The following is a 19,131-nucleotide window of genomic DNA, read 5'->3' on the forward strand; positions in this document are numbered from 1 at the left end:
TTTCTTGTCCTCATACAATAATTTATCAAGTCTATCCAAAGCTTTCATGTCCTTGAGCACTTGCTCCTTTAATGCATATTTTCCAAAGCACATTACCACATCTCTAGGCCTAATCCACTCGGCTGTCTGCTTCCCCACACGATGAATATGATCAAAAACTTCCTTTGACATTTCTAAGTCCGGGAGCAGTTTAGCCATCCATTCAATCACCTTCTCCATATCCTCTGTTTCTGGAATATTTTTCAGCCGTACATTTGACCTCCTGGCCCAATTTTCCAGGTCCATTAGCTTATCTTTAATATACCTATTATGCTTTTTCAACTGTCTGGACTGTTTTTGTAACATATTAATTTTCTTCTCATTCTCCTGAGCCATTTCCCATGCACAATTCACAGTCTCTGCCATAGCTTCAATGGCGTCTGCTAACTTAGATATTTTTTCATCCACTATTTTTGTTACTGCTTTGGTAATGCTATGTTTTGCCCCTTCTACAGCCTTTTTCACTTCTAATTGAAAGTCTTTAGGCTTCATTACCTTCATTTCCTTAGTTTTGCTTTCTACTTTAGAGTCCGAGGTCGCCATAGCAGTTTCTCTCAGCTCTTTAATTAGTTATCTGTTCTTCCTTCTGTTCTGCCAAACTCCAGACGTTTTTCCCCCCTCACTCTTCACAACAAACAAGATTAAAGGTCTTCAGAGCTTGGTTTTGACATTTTTTTATTTCCAGAAGAAGGAATTTCTTTATACTTTCTTAACTTTCTACCGGGAGCTCAACTGCGACACATCTTTCCTCTCAGCCAAGCATGCCACGCCCCCCCAAGTGGCTGCACTTTATAATATACTGGATTATATTAGAAGATAGAAGACTGTTAAAGCTAGAAGGACATGACCTAATGTTGGGTTGGCATGCTTTTGTTTGGTGTCAGAAAAGTGCTAATCACAAATACTTTAAGCAACATATGTTGAGAGCAGCATTAATAAAAGAATGGAAGCAAGTCCTGAAACTACACTACACCAAGGTACCAAAATGGGTTTCTCCATTAGAAGATTTTACAAATCCAATGACATTCACTAAAGAACAGACGTGGAGATATCAAGATTTGCTAGATAGTCAAAATAAATTAATGTAACAAGAAAAGCTAAAAGAAAAAGGTATTAACTTGAATTGGTGGGAAAGAGCCCAAATAGATTCTAGATATGCTAAAGATAAAATGATGGGATTCTGTGATGTACCTGTAGGAATGGACAAAATTTTGTGGTGTATTGAAGAGAAACACATAAAACTTTTTATAAGTTGCTATTAGAAGCCAAAATGCAAGATGAGGTGGTAAAAGAAGCAATAGTTAAATGGGCACAAAATATAGGTCATAACATACAATTAGAACAATGGGAAAAGGTATGGAAAGTCAATATAAAGCTCACTAAGGCTGTGTCTTCAAACGAAAACGTATATAAAATGTTTTATAGATAGCATATGACTCCTTAAAATTTAGCTAAATGGTACCCAAATATGTCAAATGTTTGTTGGAAATGTATAGAAAAACTGGCTCTTTTTACCACATGTGGTGGACTTGTGATGTTGTAAAAAATATTGGATATGGATACATGAGATAGTACAAAAAATCTTGACATAAATGTACCTTTCATACCAGAATTGTTTTTATTAAATATTATTCCACAAAATTTTAATATACAGGATGTATATATGATTATACAGATTGTAACAACAGCTAGAATTTTATACACAAAATACTGGAAAAAAGAAGAAACACCATCAAAGGAAGAACTAATTTTCTGGCTGTTGGATGCTGCAGAAACGAATAAACTAACTTTACAATTACATGAAAAAAAAAGAAAGTGACTTTGAAAGAAAATGGGTGAGATTTTATAACTGGATACAAAATTATCTTGGAGAACTTAAAACATGAAATGTATCAAAAACTTTACTAGGAGACCTAGAGTTTACAAGTATACCGTAACTTAAGCTGATGTAAAAGTATAGTGTCCATTCTGTTAGTAATTTTTCTGTTCTGTTTCTCATTTCTTTTCATTTAATTTCTTTGTAGTATCTTTTCTTGAAACCAATAAAATGTTTATATATAAAAAAAGAGAATAAAATGGCCAATATTGCAATGCTCCTGTATAGATCTATGGTGTGGCCTCATTTGGAGTACAGTGAACAGTTCTGGTCATCATATCTCAAAAAGAACACTGCAGAGCTGAAAAAAGTACAGAAGCTAGCAACCAAGATGGTTGGAGCACCTTCCCTAGCAGGAAAGGCTGAAGAGTCTGGGACTTTTCAGCTCAGAAAAGAGACAACTAAGAGGGGGAGGCATGATAGAAGTTTATAAAATTATGCATAGGGTGGAGGAAACTGACAAAGAGAAATTTCTCTCCCTCTCCCAAAATACTAGAACTCGAGAGCATCCAATGAAACTGATAGACAGTAGGTTCAGGACAGACAAAAGGAAATACTACTTTACACAGAGCATGATTAAAATATGGAATTCGCTGCTAGAGGATGTAGTGATAGCCACAGAAATAAACAGCTTTAAAAGGTGATTAGATAGATTCATGGAGGATAATTCTATCAATGGCTACTAACCAGGGCGACTGAGGGGTGAATTAATCACTAATTCAGAGGCACTAATCCTCTGAATCCGAGAGCCAGGAAGCAACATCAGGGGAAGAACTCAGCCTCTATACTCTTTTGTTGGCTGACTAGAGGAACTAGTTGGCCACTGTGTGAGACAGAAAGCTGGAGTAAATGGACCACTGGTCTGATCCAGCAGGGCTCTTCTTATGTTCTTATGTTGCCATAAGATGGAAATGACTTAATGGCGCTTAACACACACAAGACTCACCTCATTGCTTGATGTTCTTCCACTTTTCTTTCTGAAAAGAGAAAACATTTTAGTTTTTAAAAAATACTGAACAAAAGTTCTTCAAACAATACCTAATTAAAAAGGCAAAATCATAAAGTTGTTTTACACCCTATTAGCCAATGCAAATATAATATGCAAATGAAAGTTTGCCACAATGTATGAAATAATCTATTTTTCTCCCAGTTTATATTGCCACAATATAAGGACTAAAATGAACTATTCAGAAATGCTCACCTGATATTATAATCTAATAGGATTACATTTCTTGTCTTTGCTATACAGCCTTAATTTAAGTGACAACAGACCACACAACATTCCAAAAACTTCTCCAGTTTTGTTGAATAATAAAAGCAGAGTTTTGCTATACTTTCCTGTGATTAAAGGTAAAATAAGAAATATAAGTCTTAACCCAGAGAGCTGCACATAGCTGTTGTTGAAATCAAGTCCCATTATAACAGACCGTACATATCCATAGTATTTGCTGGATGAGATCCAGAATGCTACTATATCATATTTATGAAGACAAAACTTAATTTAATTTTCCAGCCAAAGTCAGAATCTTCATTACCATTAATAACTGATGTCTCTACCTTCTTTTAAAATTAATACATATGTTTGAAAAGCAAGATGCAACCAGAAGATGATGTGTTGGATTCATATGAATGAAGTAACCCTCAGAAGAGGTATTAGAAGCTCTCCTCCTTTCTCCAACTGAAAATCCAAGCTTCCCTAGAGCCAACTCTTGCACAAATTAAGAAGCTGTTATAAATGCTGTTATTCTTTCTTTGATGTTCCAGAGTGTCCCAAAGAAGGGGAAGGCAACCAAGACTACTTCCTGGATCTCTGCTTGTGAAATTTGTATCCGACTCAAATTCAGAAGATTTTAGAAAGATGTTTTACAATCAGTATACAGTACCATTATTCTACACTCTCTATATTAGTACAACCTTTATTTATCAGCTTCATTTTGAACTGTGACATTCCACAGCTAAAGTATGACTGAATTCCCAAACTGCATTTTAACCATTTCCCTAAATTCTATTGTATATAATTTTATTTTAACGAACAACAAAATTCATAGAGCTTCCTCTTTAACTATTGAAATAGCTGGAATATAATTTTGAAACCTAAATTCTAAATAAAACTAGAAAATTATAGCCACAGAACTAAGGCAGAATAGTTTTTTCAGTTCCTTTCTACTTCATTGGCAACGTGTTTTTTTGTAGCTTGACATTCTGATGCAAAAAATTATGTTTTTTATTTTCACTATTGAAAAAAAGAGATGGGGAGATGGTAACTGAACACATTTATACTTTTATCATCATCTGAGAAATAAAATACGATAGTGTTCCTGAATTCAACACATAGTTCCCAGGACAGACTGTAAAGCTGTGTCAAATGTAAATGAAGATGTAGACTGAGTGAAATTTTGATCATCATGCATTGGAAACCATCTGTGCAATGAGAACTTCAGCTCCCTGGATAATACTACAGGAGAATTTTAATGGGCTGGTGGATTCACACCTTATTACAATGTATAAGCTTTCAAATTGGTAGGGTGTGTGAAGTACAGGGTAGGGCAGCAAAACCTCTGAGTAGATACTCTCTGGACCTAAACCATTATTGCTAAACTAGTGTAAGAAAGAGAGAATAGCAGACTTACAACTAAGGCTTATCCATCAAAAAACTCTCTTGTGAGTGTACTGGTAGCCTACTAAATTTTTATCAATGAGAATGATTGCCGGTGCTGATGTAAGCCTGGAGCTAACCTCATTCACATGTTTTGGAATTACTGTAAAATCGCACATTTTTGGTAGGAGGTTATATCCAAGATCAATTTCACATTAGCTGTTTAGACTCTATGGTCAATAATATAATCCTAGGATATATACAAACTCTATGGGCACTCTCGAAATCTAAAGGGCAGGTTTAGTTACTGAGTGAATCATTGTATAACACTTGAAATTCTCAAGTTATCTCCCCTCTATAGATCCTTTTTAGTCAATGATATACAAAAGAGAGAATGGCATATAACAGGTGAGAAACTCCCAGAATCTTCACCTCCATTTGACATGAATTCTTGTACCTATTTGATATCTCCTCACCTTTATTCCCCGTTTAATTGAATCCATAATGTTGCACCTTACTTTCCTAACCTACACTCCTGCCCTACTCCCCCCCCCTTTCCCTCTCTGCTAATAGGACACATCAGGGGATGGGCTTTATGAGGCTTGTTTGCTACGTTAACTTTTCTGTGTGAAAATAAAAATCTTAATTAAAAAAAGGAAAAAGAGAGAATAGACTAAGAAGTTTCACCAGTACAAAATCAATAATACTCTCAAACCAAGAGAATTGGTTGTTTAAGACTCATTGAAACTAGTGGGGCTTGAATTAAGTCAGAAGAGCCCTACCTATTTCAAAGTGACATTTTTGGGGTTAACTTTTTCTGGATTAGAACCTTTATTTTCAGAGCAAGTCACTGAAAACAAAAGCATTCAGCATTTTTTTTTTGGGGGGGGGAGACTACTTTTGCCAGTATAATGAAATAATATACTATATTACTCAACAAAGCTTGTCAAGAAATTTCTCCATTTCCTGTTGTCCATCTTAAGAACTATTGCACTGTAGAAAGTCATAACTTACTTGAAATTCTTTTTGGACCTAAACCTCTAAAACAATATCTGGAAGCTTAGCTCTCTCCCGGACAAACGTCAAACCCACAGATCACTTCCCCATTAATTTCCCTCAAAACATTTTTCCTCTCTGCCATCTCCTCTCACTTGAGCCATGTTTGTCCAGAGATCTCCCTCAGAGCAACCCAATCTTCTGTGCCCATCTCCAGCATAAAGATATGGGACAGAGAAGTAGAAGTGGAAAAATCTAAACATGCTGCTTCTTCCAGTGAACCATCAACAAAGGTGCAAGCTGGTCTCCATGACATAACCCTTTCCCAGCTCCTCCGAAATCAGACAAATACAGCAGTCTCTGGTCCAGATATGTGAGGGGGGGAAAGTGACCAAACTGAAAACTTCTCATTGTTTACTTTTTCCCATGGAAAATTTTGTTTTATAAAAATTAACAATGACTGGATACCATTGCCATTATAATATTAGGCTTGGCTGGCACTTTCAAATTTGCAATTAATGCTTTTTCAGGTTATTATCCCTAGAGATTGGATGTATGTTTTTCTGTTCTTTAAATGCAGAGACGTATAAAACCAAAAATACGCAAATTTGGATTGCCCACTGGGACTCCATTTTGGAGTACCTGGAGAATATAGAACAGGAATTCCCTACCCTGGAATTTTTAATAGCAGGTTTTAATGCCAGAGTGAGGCAAAATGGGTTAGCCCTGACTAATTGGCTGGGACTGGATCCAGAAAAAGGCCCTTCCAATCTGCATGTTGCTGTGTAGACATTCTAAGGATAAACATATAAACATTGTAGGGGCTCATTTAATGTGCCTATGTGTTCAATTTTACCTGGTAATACTGAATGGCTCTTGTTGTTCCGGTTTTCCAGGGGAGTTTACATATGCTGCTAGAGGGAGGCCGTATACAGCCCAATTTCAGTTAATAAATGGCATGATTACTTTCTGTCAATTTTCTGCAAGGACAGAAAAAACTCAGCAGAGGACCCTGCCCTGAATCTGGTTAATTGCCCTGATTGGCCCCCGGTACAAACTGAGGGGGTAGAATCTCTTACTAAAAATCTTAAACCCAGGAAGGTTCCAGGAAGGGCCCAATACAATCCCTCCAAAATTGTTCAAGGCATTCCCAGACAGGTGGGCTCCCTTTCTGGCTGCTCTGTTCACAGAAATTGATAGGACTGGGATTATGCCAAAGGCCTGAACAAATGCAATATCAGTCCCAATACTGTCGACTACCAGGCAATTATAGGCCCATTAACCTTTTGTCCATTGCTGGAAAGCTGTATACAGGACATCTAGTTAATAAGCTTAGAGTTTGGTTGACAGAATGTCAAATTTTTACAAATTGGATTTTCCAAAGGAAAATTTACACTAGATCATTGTTTAATTCTTAGCCATCTTGCTGGAAAGTACAAGAAAACACAGGGCTCCAAATTATTTGAGGCTTTTTTGGATCTCATGGTTCATTTGATTCTGTTCCAAGAAATTTACTTTGGAGGAAACTCAATAGTTTTTAGGATTGATCGAAGATTGTTATTCTTGATTAAAAATCTACACCAAAATACAGTTTGCCAGGTGAGATGCCCTTGTGATGGGATATTAACTCCAAAATTTTCAATTAATGTGGCGGTAAAGCAGGGATCCATTTTGGCTCCACTGTTGTTCAATCTTTTTTTTTAAAATGATCTAGCTCCTTTTTTGAAAGAAATGAACCAACATAAGTCCAAGACTTGGGTTTACTCATGTGCCTCTGCTTTTATAGGCAGATGACACAGTCCTGCTTTCCCTCACACAGACTGGCATGAAAAGACTCCTTTTGCGCTTCTGCGAAGATTGTGAACTAAATAGGTTGGTGTTGAAGTTTGAGAAATCAAAAGTCATGGTATTTGCAGGGGCATGGAAACCCTCAAATTGGAGCATAAAAAGTAACCTGACTGAACAGGTTAAAAATTTCCGATATCTTGGAATCTATTTCAACCACAGAGTTAGTTAGTCCCACATAGGTAGGAAATGATTAGATCTGCAAATTGTAACTTGTCAGCGCTCATTCATTTCTATTTTATTCAAGGCAATCAATATGTTCCTGCTGCAATTAAAGTATTTAATCATAAACTTAGTGCAGGAATGTTTTATGGAGCTCCCATTTGGATAATGGCCTTTAATAAAGACGTGGAAAGAATTCAGTCTAATTTTCTTTGCAAGATTTTGGGGCTACCCTCATGTGTGCCATACGTGACTATGCGTTTAGAAACAAACCAAAGACTCCTTGAACATAGCATATGGATTATTACCATTAAATTCTGGTTACACCGACTTTTTAAAAGAGATGACAATAGTCTTATTGCTCACATGTTAATGGAATCTACATGGCTTTGTCATATAGAAGAAAAAATCAATTCAACTGGGCTAAATATTGGAGATCTATCTCTGCATACAAAAAAGTCAGGTTTTAGGCTGATTAGGCAAAGACTAGTTGACACTGAGACGCAGGTTCTTGAGAGCCTTGCAAAGAGTAGATGCTCACCCCTTAATTTGGGGCTTTTACCTTTTGGGCATACAACTCAATATCTGTTTAATGAGCCCGGGGCAACACAGAGCATATATGTTAGTCAGGTTTAATGTGTTGCCACCAGCAGTATTATATGGGAGATGAAAAAAAACCCTATTCAACAGTAGATTGTGTTTCTGCTCTAAGCGGGAGACAGAAACTCTTGAACATGTGTTTCTTTCATGTACTTTTTACTCGTACTTGTGCCTTTCTCAACCAGAAGCACTGATAAATGTAAGATTCAGTTTTTACTGACAACCCAGAATCATGAAATAATCAAAACTGTTGCAAAAATTCTGTATGCAGCTTCAAGAAGGCGTTAGGTATTCTTTGCAAAGTGAGTTGTATGTTCTGTATGTTATGCCAATAAAGGTTGAGTCATTCATTCAAGTGCCACTGCAAACTCTGTAGAAGAGTGTTAAATTCTGATGAATAAGCAGGCAACCACATCTGCAGCATATCATGTACAGTTCTCTGGGTATATTAAAAATACTGTGTCAACAATTTTAAGTGCTTCTGGTTATTTTTTTAAATTTAAATGAAGTAGAAGTACATAGTCATCTTCATATTTTTATAACTATTATTCAAATAAAAATAATTTCCACATAAAACTATGAATTGCTTGAATATAACCTTTTAAACCACAAATGAATTATTTTTTCTCCTTACATGCTAAATCAGACCACACTTTCTTTAGGACATGAGAAACTTTTCTGGAAAGCCTTTAGAGTCAATATTTTGCAGAAAACCAACATCAATCTTATGGCTGTCATATCTAAAAAAAGATTGAGAAAGCAGGGGTGTGCAAGAGCAAATCTAGCTGCAGAAAACACATTCCCCCCCCCCAGACTTTTCCAACTTTTTAAAGGAAAAGTTACAAGTTTGGGGGAAGAATGGAAAAAAAGACTACTATGAATTAATTTCCTCTGCAGAGTAAAATGCTGTTTAAGATGATACTCAGAATATGCAGCAAAGATTATATTAACACTACCTACAGCATTAAATGATGAAAATTCATGTCCTCACTATAGATATACACAAGGATTTTTTAAAAATGTGACAAACTTTGTCCACAACGAATAATCTGTAATGTATTATTTATACCCGACCTTTCTTCATGGTTTAATATCCTCAATATCCTCAATATGCTACAAATACAATATTTTTAATGTTACACATTTTAACTTGGTATCCATATGTTTCTAGCCCTATTATCACCATTCTCGTTCAAATGCCATACTTTTTTCTTTACTATAATTTGTATTTTTCCTTTTTTTCAGATTACAACTAAAATATGCATTCTAAGGTTTCAGAGAGTGCATCAGCGGGCTGATCCCTTTCTCTTTAGTACTGGGAATATTTGCAATTTTGCTTGTAGAAAACGAAGGCTTTTTTTCTTTTTTCCTTTTATAAATATACAAAATAGTACAATTCTATATACTAGGTTATAAATCATGCATTTTATGTTGTTAAAGCAGCAAAATAAGTACAAGGTGAATAGCAAATATATTGCATATATTTCTGTTTTTCCTCGTTATTTCCCCCCTCCCGCAAACAGAGTTTCTGGAACTTTAAGCAGATCTAATTCAATTATGCTAACTGGAACAGAACTGGTATGTTTGGAAGATGCCTCACCTCACCCAGTACCTGGCATTCAGTTTAATCAAGGACTTTCAGTAATCACTATGCCTTTAGTCACTAGTAGAACCTAGTTCCTTTAGCATAGGAAAAGGAGCATGACAAGGATGTATATTGTCACCTTGCTTATTTAATGTATATGCAGAGTACATCATATGAAATGCTGGCCTGGATGAATCACAAGCCGGAATTAAGATTGCTGGGAAAAACATCAACAACCTCAGATATGCAGACGATACCACTCTAATGGCTGAAAGTGAAGAAAACCATAAGAGCCTCTTGCTCAGGATGAAAGAGGAGAGCGCAAAAGTGGGCTTGAAGCTCAACATCAACAAAACAATGGCAAACAGAAGGGGAAGTCGTGGAAGTCGTGACAGACTTCACGTTCCTGGGATCCCAGATCACCACAGACATTAAATTAAAAGATGCCTGCTACTTGGGAGGAAAACGATGGCGAACCTAAACAGCATGATAAAAAGTAGAGACATCACCCTGCCAACAAAAGTCCATATGGTCAAAGCAATGGTATTCCCAGTAATCATGTATGGCTGCGAGAGTTGGACTATAAGGAAGGCCGAGCGCCGAAGAATAGATTCTTTTGAACTATGGTGCTGGAGAAGACTCTTGAGAGTCCCTTGGACTGCAAAAAGATCAAATCAATCAATCCTAAAAAAAAAAAAAAAAAAAACAACCCTGACTGTTCCCTGGAAGGCCAGATAATGAAACTGAAGCTCCAATACTTTGGCCACCAAATGAGAAGGGAGCAATCACTGGAGAAGACCCTGATGCTGGGAAAGACTGAAGGTCAAAGAAGACGGGGAAGGCAAAGGATGAGATGGTTAGACAGTGTCATAGATGCAATGAACATGAAATTGAGCAAACTTCAGAGGACGGCAGAAGACAGAAAGGCCTGGCGTGATCTGGTCCATGGGGTCGCGAAGAGTCGGACTCGACTGTGCGACTGAACAACAACAACAAAAAGGACCTGCTACCAAAATACAGGACCTGTGACTTGTATTTGGGTTAGCTGCCATTTCATTTTCCATGTTGGACTTTTTGTCCAGCAGGCTCAATCTATATCATATAAACTGCCTGCCAATGCATCACTTCAGTGATCAGGCTAAGACTGACCAAACACATGCTTCCCCACCTTCCTTTCTTACCCTTATCTGGAATTATTCCCAAAATCTGCACTGTCCTTTCTTCCCATTTGACAAGTCAGAGTACATACATTCCTGTAACCTGTCCTGGGCCCGGTGTTGTTCAATGTTTTTATAAATGACCTGGAGGAAGACATAGAGGGGATGCTTATCAAATTTGCAGATGACACGAAGCTGGGTGGGATTGCTGATTCTGAAGAAGACAGAGTCAGGATTCAAAATGATCTAGATAGGCTGGAGCAGTGGGCTGAGACAAATAAAATGAATTTCAATAGAGATAAGTGCAAAGTCCTACACTTAGGTATAAAAAAATCAAAAGCACAGATATAGAATGGGAGGGACTTGGCTTGACAGCAGCACATGTGAAAGGGACCTAGGTGTTCTGGTTGATCACAAGCTAAACATGAGCCTGCAGTGTGATGTGACTGTGAAGAAAGCTAATGCAATCTTAGGATGCATTAACAGAAGCATTGTGTCCAGATCACAGGAGGTGGCAGTTCCACTCTATTCTGCTATGGTCAGGCCTCACCTGGAGTACTGTGTCCAGTTTTGGGTGCCGCATTTTAGGAAGAATGTTGACAAGCTTGAGCGTGTCCAGAAGAGGGCAACCAGGATGGTGAGCGGGTTGGATTCCAAGTCTTATGAGCAAAGTTCCCTCTAAGCTGTGGAGTCTGGTGAGCAAAAATTCTACTTTGTGAGCCGCTGGCATTAAAGTTGTGAGCGAGCGATTTGGCTGCTGCATAAACCAGTTTGCTCTGGAGCCATCCCTTCCTGAGCTGAGACAAAAATGCGTGAGCTGGAGGCTCAAAAACTGTGAGCTAGCTCACACTGACTCAGCTTAGAGGGAACACTGCTTATGAGGAAAGGCTGAAAGAGTTGGGTATAAAAATTTAAAGGGCTGTCATGTAGAAGATGGAGCAGATCTATTCTCTCTTGCTCCGGATTACAAGACTAGATCTAATGGGTGGAAATTACAAGGGAGTCGATATCGGCTAAATATCAGGAGAAACTAAGCGGTTGAGCAGTGGAACAGACTGCCTGGGGAGGTGGTGGATGCTCCTTCGCTGGACGTTTTCAAGAGGAGCCTGGATAACCATTCCAACTCTAACATTCTATGATTCTATGATTCTTCCAAGCCTGGGAAAAAAAGATTTTTTTCTCTGTGGACTGAGCTTGCCCTATAACCTTAAGCCCTGTGTGGTCACTCTCATTGTGGATTTGTTGGCTTTTAAATAGATGATTCTGTAATGTGAACATATCTGTAACTATGAAAGAAAATAGAAAGATTTCAAGAATTACTTAGAAGAGAACATAATGGATAAAAATTGCCGCACGGGAAAGCTCAGTAAAAAGGAGATTTTTGCCTAGTGACATAAACATTTACTGAATATACAAGAACTGCCGCATATCTAAAAAAGTGATTTCAATGATCATGTGATGTGTTTTGAAATGTCCCCATCCGCCCCAACAGGCAACATGCTGCTTTGTCATGAAACAATTATTAGGGTAAATAACAGCTATACTATATACCATTAATACCTTTGACAAATATTCTACCAGAAACTTCTAGTATCGATGCAATTACTTTGGTTGCCTTTGTAGAAGTACGGGGGGGGGCTGCAAGCACTTGCAGGGGGCATCTCATTTTCCTCTCTGCCAGTCTTTCCTCTTTCTTGAAAGCCCCCCATATCTTCTCCCCTTTTCCTGCTTTCTTCTCTTATTCCTATCCATCAGTCAACCTACCTTCATCTGCCCCTATCTTCAGCTTTCCCCTCCTTCCCTCACCCTGGCTGCCCCTCCCCAGGAAAAGTCTAGCCAAGTAGCATGGTGCTGGCTGGACTGGGCCTAGACACACAACAGGAAAACCTGCAAGGACTTGCAGGGGGCACCTCACTTTCCCTGTATCCTCCTCCCTGTATTATCTCCATTCTCACTCTTCCTAGCTCCCATATTCTCAACTTTCCCAGTTTTCTTCTCTCCTTCCCATGTATCAACCAATGTAATTTTTATCTGCCCCTCATTTTCAGCAATGTTTATTATATATTTACTTCATCTCTACTCTGCCTTTCTGCCTAACAGGGACCAAAAGCAGCTTATATTTTTTTTCCTCACCTCCATTTTATCCTCAGTGATGAGAGTGAGTGACTGGCACAAAGTCACCTATGCATGACATAGTGGGCATTCAAACCCACATTTCCCACATCCTAGTGTGATTCTCCTATCACTACACCTCACTGGCTTTAGCGTGGCAGCTCCCATCAAATAGTACGGAGTTGCCAGATGGTAGCCACTGGGCCTGGATGAGCTGTTCAAGTTATGTAGTAGTGAGTCACCCGACGATTGCTGTCATGCCTGTCCCAGAGGACTCCTCCCTTGAGCAGAGGTAGCCTGTAAGGCCAAAACAGCCCGGGAAAAGGACCTACTCCTCTTCTTCTGCCAAGGGTTGAAAGCTGGCAGTATTGTTGTGGCTGCCTAGCAACACCCCCTCAATAGCCCGAGGGCATTCAGTTCTTAAAGGGCTTCTATTATTTTGGGATGTTTTAAAAACCCCCCCCATAGACAGACAGACATACATTAATTTCAGTTTTTTATGCAAACCCAGGACTTTTCTCAGGTTTCAGAAATGACCACAGAATTTGAATGAACTTCAATTTAATTTTACAAGATTTGCTTGAACTGTTGCAAAAATATTACAGAAAGTTACCATTTATATAATCCCTTGAGATAACAATCTGCAACATTGGCAGAACATCAGCTGGCAAATGAGTCTTCTGTCCATGACTTTTCCACATCGGTTATTTGCCCCAGGATTGACAAAGTTGAGGGATTTCCATGGCTTTTCTTCAATATTTTCCAAACCTGCTTTGCTCCTTAGTTTTTGGAAAGATCGCCGCAAAGTATGGATGGCTGCTGTGTGGTGGCAGAGTTCCAGTCTTCCTGGTCCTGCCCATGCACCAGCCATGTTCCCTGCAGCCATTTCCCTCCCACTACCAGAGGGCTTTGTTGTTCTTAACTGGCAAATATCATTATACTGATAAAACAATCTGTGCATTAGTTCTAAATTACCAACTTTTATTATTATTTTTAGGTAAATCTCTAGTATCTTTCATTGCAGAGATGCCGCTCCCCCTTATATTCCTGCAACAAAAGGGGGATATAGATTTGCTTTAAACAAGAATGAAATCTGGGAATTCAGAGAAGCTAATATACAGATTGTAATGTTGTTGTTACCATGTTCAATCATTGATATTTTTTTTTTTAAAGCCCTGTAAGTGCTGGAGGGGAGTAGCTACTGTCAAGGGCATCAGTGTGGAAAACACTAGAAAATCTGCCATGTGGAGACCCCATTGCTGCTGAGCTGTATTGGTAGCAGCAGCAAGAAGCAAATGACAGAAGCCCCCATGAGGAAAACTCCTGAATTCTTGGGGAGGGGACAGCATGATAGCTCTATTTGTTCCTTACATAATTTTTATGGTCACCTTCAGCAAAGCTATTTATTATACAAAAGTTGTAAGAAGCAATTCTTGTTAAATGATTCAGGATTCTTAAGAGAGATTTTGGGGAAAGTACTGAACTTCAGACTTTTGGGAAAGCACTGGAAAAAAGTACTGGAAGAAGACTTTTTGAAAAAGTACTGGATTTCAGAAAGTTAAATTATTATTATTATTCCGTAAGTTATTAACAAGCACACTCCAGCGAGAGTTAGACCTTTCAAGTTCCATTTATTTCACTAGTAGAGAAAAGTACATGCTCAACTCTGTTACTGAAATCTACAAAATATGAACACACTTGACTTTGACCACATCATGCCCAATGAATTTTAAATTTTAAACAAATCTAGTTGTTGAAAACAAATCAAACATTGGACATGCACTATCAATCAGTACAATTCTGGTCTGCTTAAATCACTACTGGATTATTTCTTGAAGCCTAGTTTTGCAGCATACACAGCCATTTGCTAAACAGAAGATACACCGTACACTACTGTTATTTTCCAATCAACAGGAGTCTTCAGCAATCTATTGGGGGCACAGGGAACAGCACTGTCAAGTGAAGAATATCATCTTGTTTCATCATGCTGAAAAAGAACCAAGGGCTTTGTTCTGAATTTCTCACAGTTCTGGAATTAACCTGGTGGATGAGACTTACTTACTTTTGCCTGGAGGAATTATGGCTGTTCTGTTAAAGCTGAAACTTGGCTGAGTAATCAGTTGAGAAAGCCAGTCAGCTGCTTTTCAGATAAAACTTTATGTGTAAGATTTACAAATAATCACTCTGGTATAACCTGAACCACAGGGTGTACAATTACTTCACAGAAGTCACTGGTAATACCACATATAGATGTGCATTTCAGTTTTGAACATAAAAGTAATCCCATGCTGTGCGAGGGAAGTACATTTCTTTGAAGGCCTTTTCCATAAAAGATCCTTGGTTCAAATTTTCTACAGGTCAAGAATTTACTCTTTCGCTGCTGTGCATAATTCTCTGAAGGAGGGTACTAATTTAACTTGTACTTACAGGGATTATTTAAACCAGGGGTGTCAAACATGCAGCCCATGGGCTGGATCAAGCCCCCAGAGGGCTTCTATCAGGCCCACAGTGGTACTGGCTGTCTCCTGCTACTTCTTCCAGTTCTGCTGCTGCCTTGTAGCTTGCTTTGCCAGACTCTCTCAATCGCTCAGGAGACATAGATGGGCAAGCTTCTGTTCCCTGCACTGGCTGAGGCTCCTCCCCCTCCCCAGAGAGGGAACGAGCCAGAGCTTGCTTCCTGGCCAGGCTGCCTCAGTCGCACAGGAGAGAAAGGCAAGCCTTTCTTTCCCTCCATTGGCTTAGGCTCCTCCCTGGAGGGAGGGAAGGAGGGAGAGCTTCCTTTGCTTGGCAGCTTCAAATGCATGGGAAAAATACAAAGCACCTTTAAGACCAACAAAGTTTTATTCAAGGTATGAGCTTTTGTGTGCCTTGCTACAGTGTGTGTGTTTCGTTGCACTTGTTATGCTGTGGCTCTCCTGGTGCAACTGGGGTCCCTCCACCTTTTCACTGTATTCACACCCTCATGATCCAGTCTTTCTCTCTCTCTTTTTTTTAAGCCCCCGGAGGGGATTTTTTATTGATTTTTTCCACTACAAAAAACTACAACAGAAAAAAGGGAGGGGAAAAACTACATATATAGGAGAAAGTAAAGAACCCACTACTAACTAAAAACCTAAGAGAGGAGATCCTCCAACTAGCTTAGATACATCGAGTCTTCTCATAGTTGATCCCTTTATAAACTGAGTCAAACACTTATAGCCCTTTTCCTTTAAAGTTTAAATTTAACTGTCTAGTAACAGTACCCCCAATCATCCCAAAACCAAAATTTTCAAAGGCACAATTCAGAGTCCTTCAGCCTTTACTTCTTCTTTTCCCTTCTCTTCCACAACTTATAGGGGCTTGGGGCTGCCGCCCCTTGCTCAGACAGAGAGTCCTCTCCGGAAGAACTAGTTTCCAGCTCGCCACTGGACTTGCTGTCCTCTTCTTTTTTCCCCCGTCCTCTGACCTTCCCAGCTGAACCTTTAGGAATTCTTGAGCTTTCAGAACAGAGTCAATCTTTTCTTTTTTATCTTTGATCTTAAAAGTTATGCCTTCTGGAAATAGCCATTTATATCCAATTGAGTTTGTTTGAAGAAAAAGCACAAGTTCTTTATATTTCTTTCTGCGTTGTCTTACTTCAAATTGAATATCCTTTAGCGTTCTGATGGTGTTTTCCCCTGCTTTCAGGGGTGTTCCAGCAACTGCTTTCAGGATAGCATCCCTAACATGCCTCTTCGAGAATCTTACTACAATTTCCCCAGGCAGATTATTTTTCTTTATATATCCCGAATATGATCTGTAAACCACATTCATATTGTTGAGCAGTGATTCTGCCTTCATTTCTGATACTGGGGCTAGTAGTTCACTCGTCAGTTCTTTAAGATTCTCTCCTCTGTTCTCTGGCATGCCCTGGAAGCGCAGGACCATGTTAGCCTTATCCATTTGAACTTGCAGCATTTGGTCTTCCAAAGAAGTTTGTTTCTTTTCCAGCTTTTGCACTTTCTTTTCTTCACTTTCTGTGTAGTTGCAGCCACTTCCTTTACCTTCTTGGCATCTTGCTTCATTATTTGTATTAAATCGTTTATTTGTGTTTGTTGTGCAGTAATGCCTTGTGTAACCACGGAAATCTGTTCTTTGACGTTATTCAGCTGTTCCAGTAGAGGGTGCATGTAATCAGCTACAGCCTTTGCCGTCTCACTGGTAGTTTCTGGTTTTGGGCTCTCCAGTTTCGCTTTCAAAAGTCTTTCTTTGTCCCTCTTCCACGCCATCTTTATCGTTTGTTTGCTTTCGCAAACTTTTCAAAAGTCTCTGAATGTGCGCTTGACTGCTTGAACTCGCTTTGGTAAGTACTTCTAGGCAGTTTCTGCCGCATGATCTCCTGCGCTCAGCCCGGTCAGCGTCACTAAGCCCATTCAGTCTCGCAGCACGGAGAATCGTCGGAACAAAGAGGCGCCTCAATTCTCAGGCATTCCGCCCTTGAAGAGGCAACCTCTTTGAAGTTCCATGGCCAGGGTCCCTTTGCCGGGCCCCCGGGGGGGGGTTGCGAGCCTGCGCACCCCCTTCTTCGGCTGGAGCGCAGCTTCACCCCCGGGAGGTCCGGGAGGTGAGTCTGCTAGCACGCCGCCATAAACCGGAAGAGAGCATGATCCAGTCTTTCTCAGTAGGAAAGCCATGTCAACTATTTAGATGAGATAACAAACCAGTGAGGTAGATTAGGCTGAGAGTGTGTGTCCAAACCAAATTCACCCAGCACATTTCCTTTGGGTATTTTGAACTGAAGACTTCCCAGATAGTAGGCAGCCATCAATAATGTCGAGATTAGTTCTTTCTTCGTCCCTGATATGGCTTCATTTTGCCATATATCTAATAGTATTAACTCAGGAGTTAGTGGTAAATCTATATGCGTTATTGTTTTGATTGTAGTTTTTATTAATATCCAAAATTGTTTTATTTCTTTGCAGGACCACCAACAATGTGTGTAGTCAGCTTGTTGAACAGCATATTGAAGATTGCAACAGCACAGACATTTTGATGCAGTAATTCAGAGCAAGAGGTGTCAGTTATCAGGCACTGTTAAATAAACAAAATGTTGCAAGAGTGCTAATGTTTTAAGCATGTTTTTATTTTAAATAAAAATGATTTGTGTTTGTGTCCTTTATCAAGTTTATATCTCTGCTACCTGGCATTACATTTTATGACACACATGGCCTGGCCCAACAAGATATCATTGATGTCATATCCGGCCTTCACAACAAATGAGTTCGACACTCCTGATTTAAACTCTCATGTGCAATTTGGAACAAAGAACATACAGTTTACTTTAGTGTGAACACCCTGAAATTTACTACACCACTCTTGAGTGGGTAAGAACACAACAGGCAAAAACTCTGAAAACCATGTGGTAATCAGAACACATACTGTTAATTTCCAATGGGAAGTTAAGTTCCACTCACTTTTTGGAGGTCTTTTGCATTCTTTGATAGAAACAGCTAGGTTTTTTACTTTTCCTGTATTTGACAGTTGTTGCCATTTGGCTACAATCAATGAGATCTTTACAATAGAACCTGAACATTTATTTAACCAGCCAGTGATATATTTCAAAAAGATGAAATTACCTCTTATAAAAGCTTAATGACTACAGCACAAAGTCAGGTAACTAAAATTTTGTTTTTATCGTGGTAGTGAGTTAAGTAAACTTTTTATCTGAACCAATATCTTATTTTTAAAATTTAAGGTCATTCCTATAATAAAAATACAACTTTTTATTGTGTACCACAATTTGACCGTTCCTCTACATTTCCTTTTCTAGTGACACGTTATAATGATTACAGGAATCAAAGGACAAAGGTGATACAATATAATAGATTACCTTTTACCCTTGGAGGAACAGGTTTTGTGACAGAAGTGAAAGGAGGACACACATTTATGAATTAACATTTTCACACATGTGTTCACACAGAATGCAGATAAGAAAGCTTTCAATTAGAAACATTCTGCCCCATTCAGGCACTTCGACAACCCACTCCCCTTTTAAGATTCCAGAACAGCATATAAGATTCCAGAACAGCATATAATCTCACCTTTTCTTTATTCCTCACCACAATCACAGTGTTCATTCTGTTCCGATATTTGGCTATTTCACTACACAGTACATTCTTCAGTGTATGAATGTGAAACATCAAGC

At 38.9% G+C, this 19,131-nt stretch overlaps 1 protein-coding gene across 1 annotated transcript in view; it reads right to left on the reverse strand.

The window, feature by feature from the left end:
• ABCD3 (ATP binding cassette subfamily D member 3) overlaps positions 1-19,131 on the reverse strand; it is a 68,999-nt gene that overhangs the window by 37,331 nt on the left and 12,537 nt on the right. The window contains exon 4 of the mRNA XM_015413324.1: positions 2,862-2,892. Coding sequence (XP_015268810.1) covers positions 2,862-2,892 — 31 coding nt within the window. The remainder of the gene's footprint in view (positions 1-2,861; positions 2,893-19,131) is intronic.

This window comes from Gekko japonicus, unplaced genomic scaffold, assembly GCF_001447785.1.
Source record: "Gekko japonicus isolate JY-2015 unplaced genomic scaffold, Gekko_japonicus_V1.1 scaffold70, whole genome shotgun sequence".
In the NCBI taxonomy this organism is placed as follows: Eukaryota; Metazoa; Chordata; class Lepidosauria; order Squamata; family Gekkonidae; genus Gekko; species Gekko japonicus.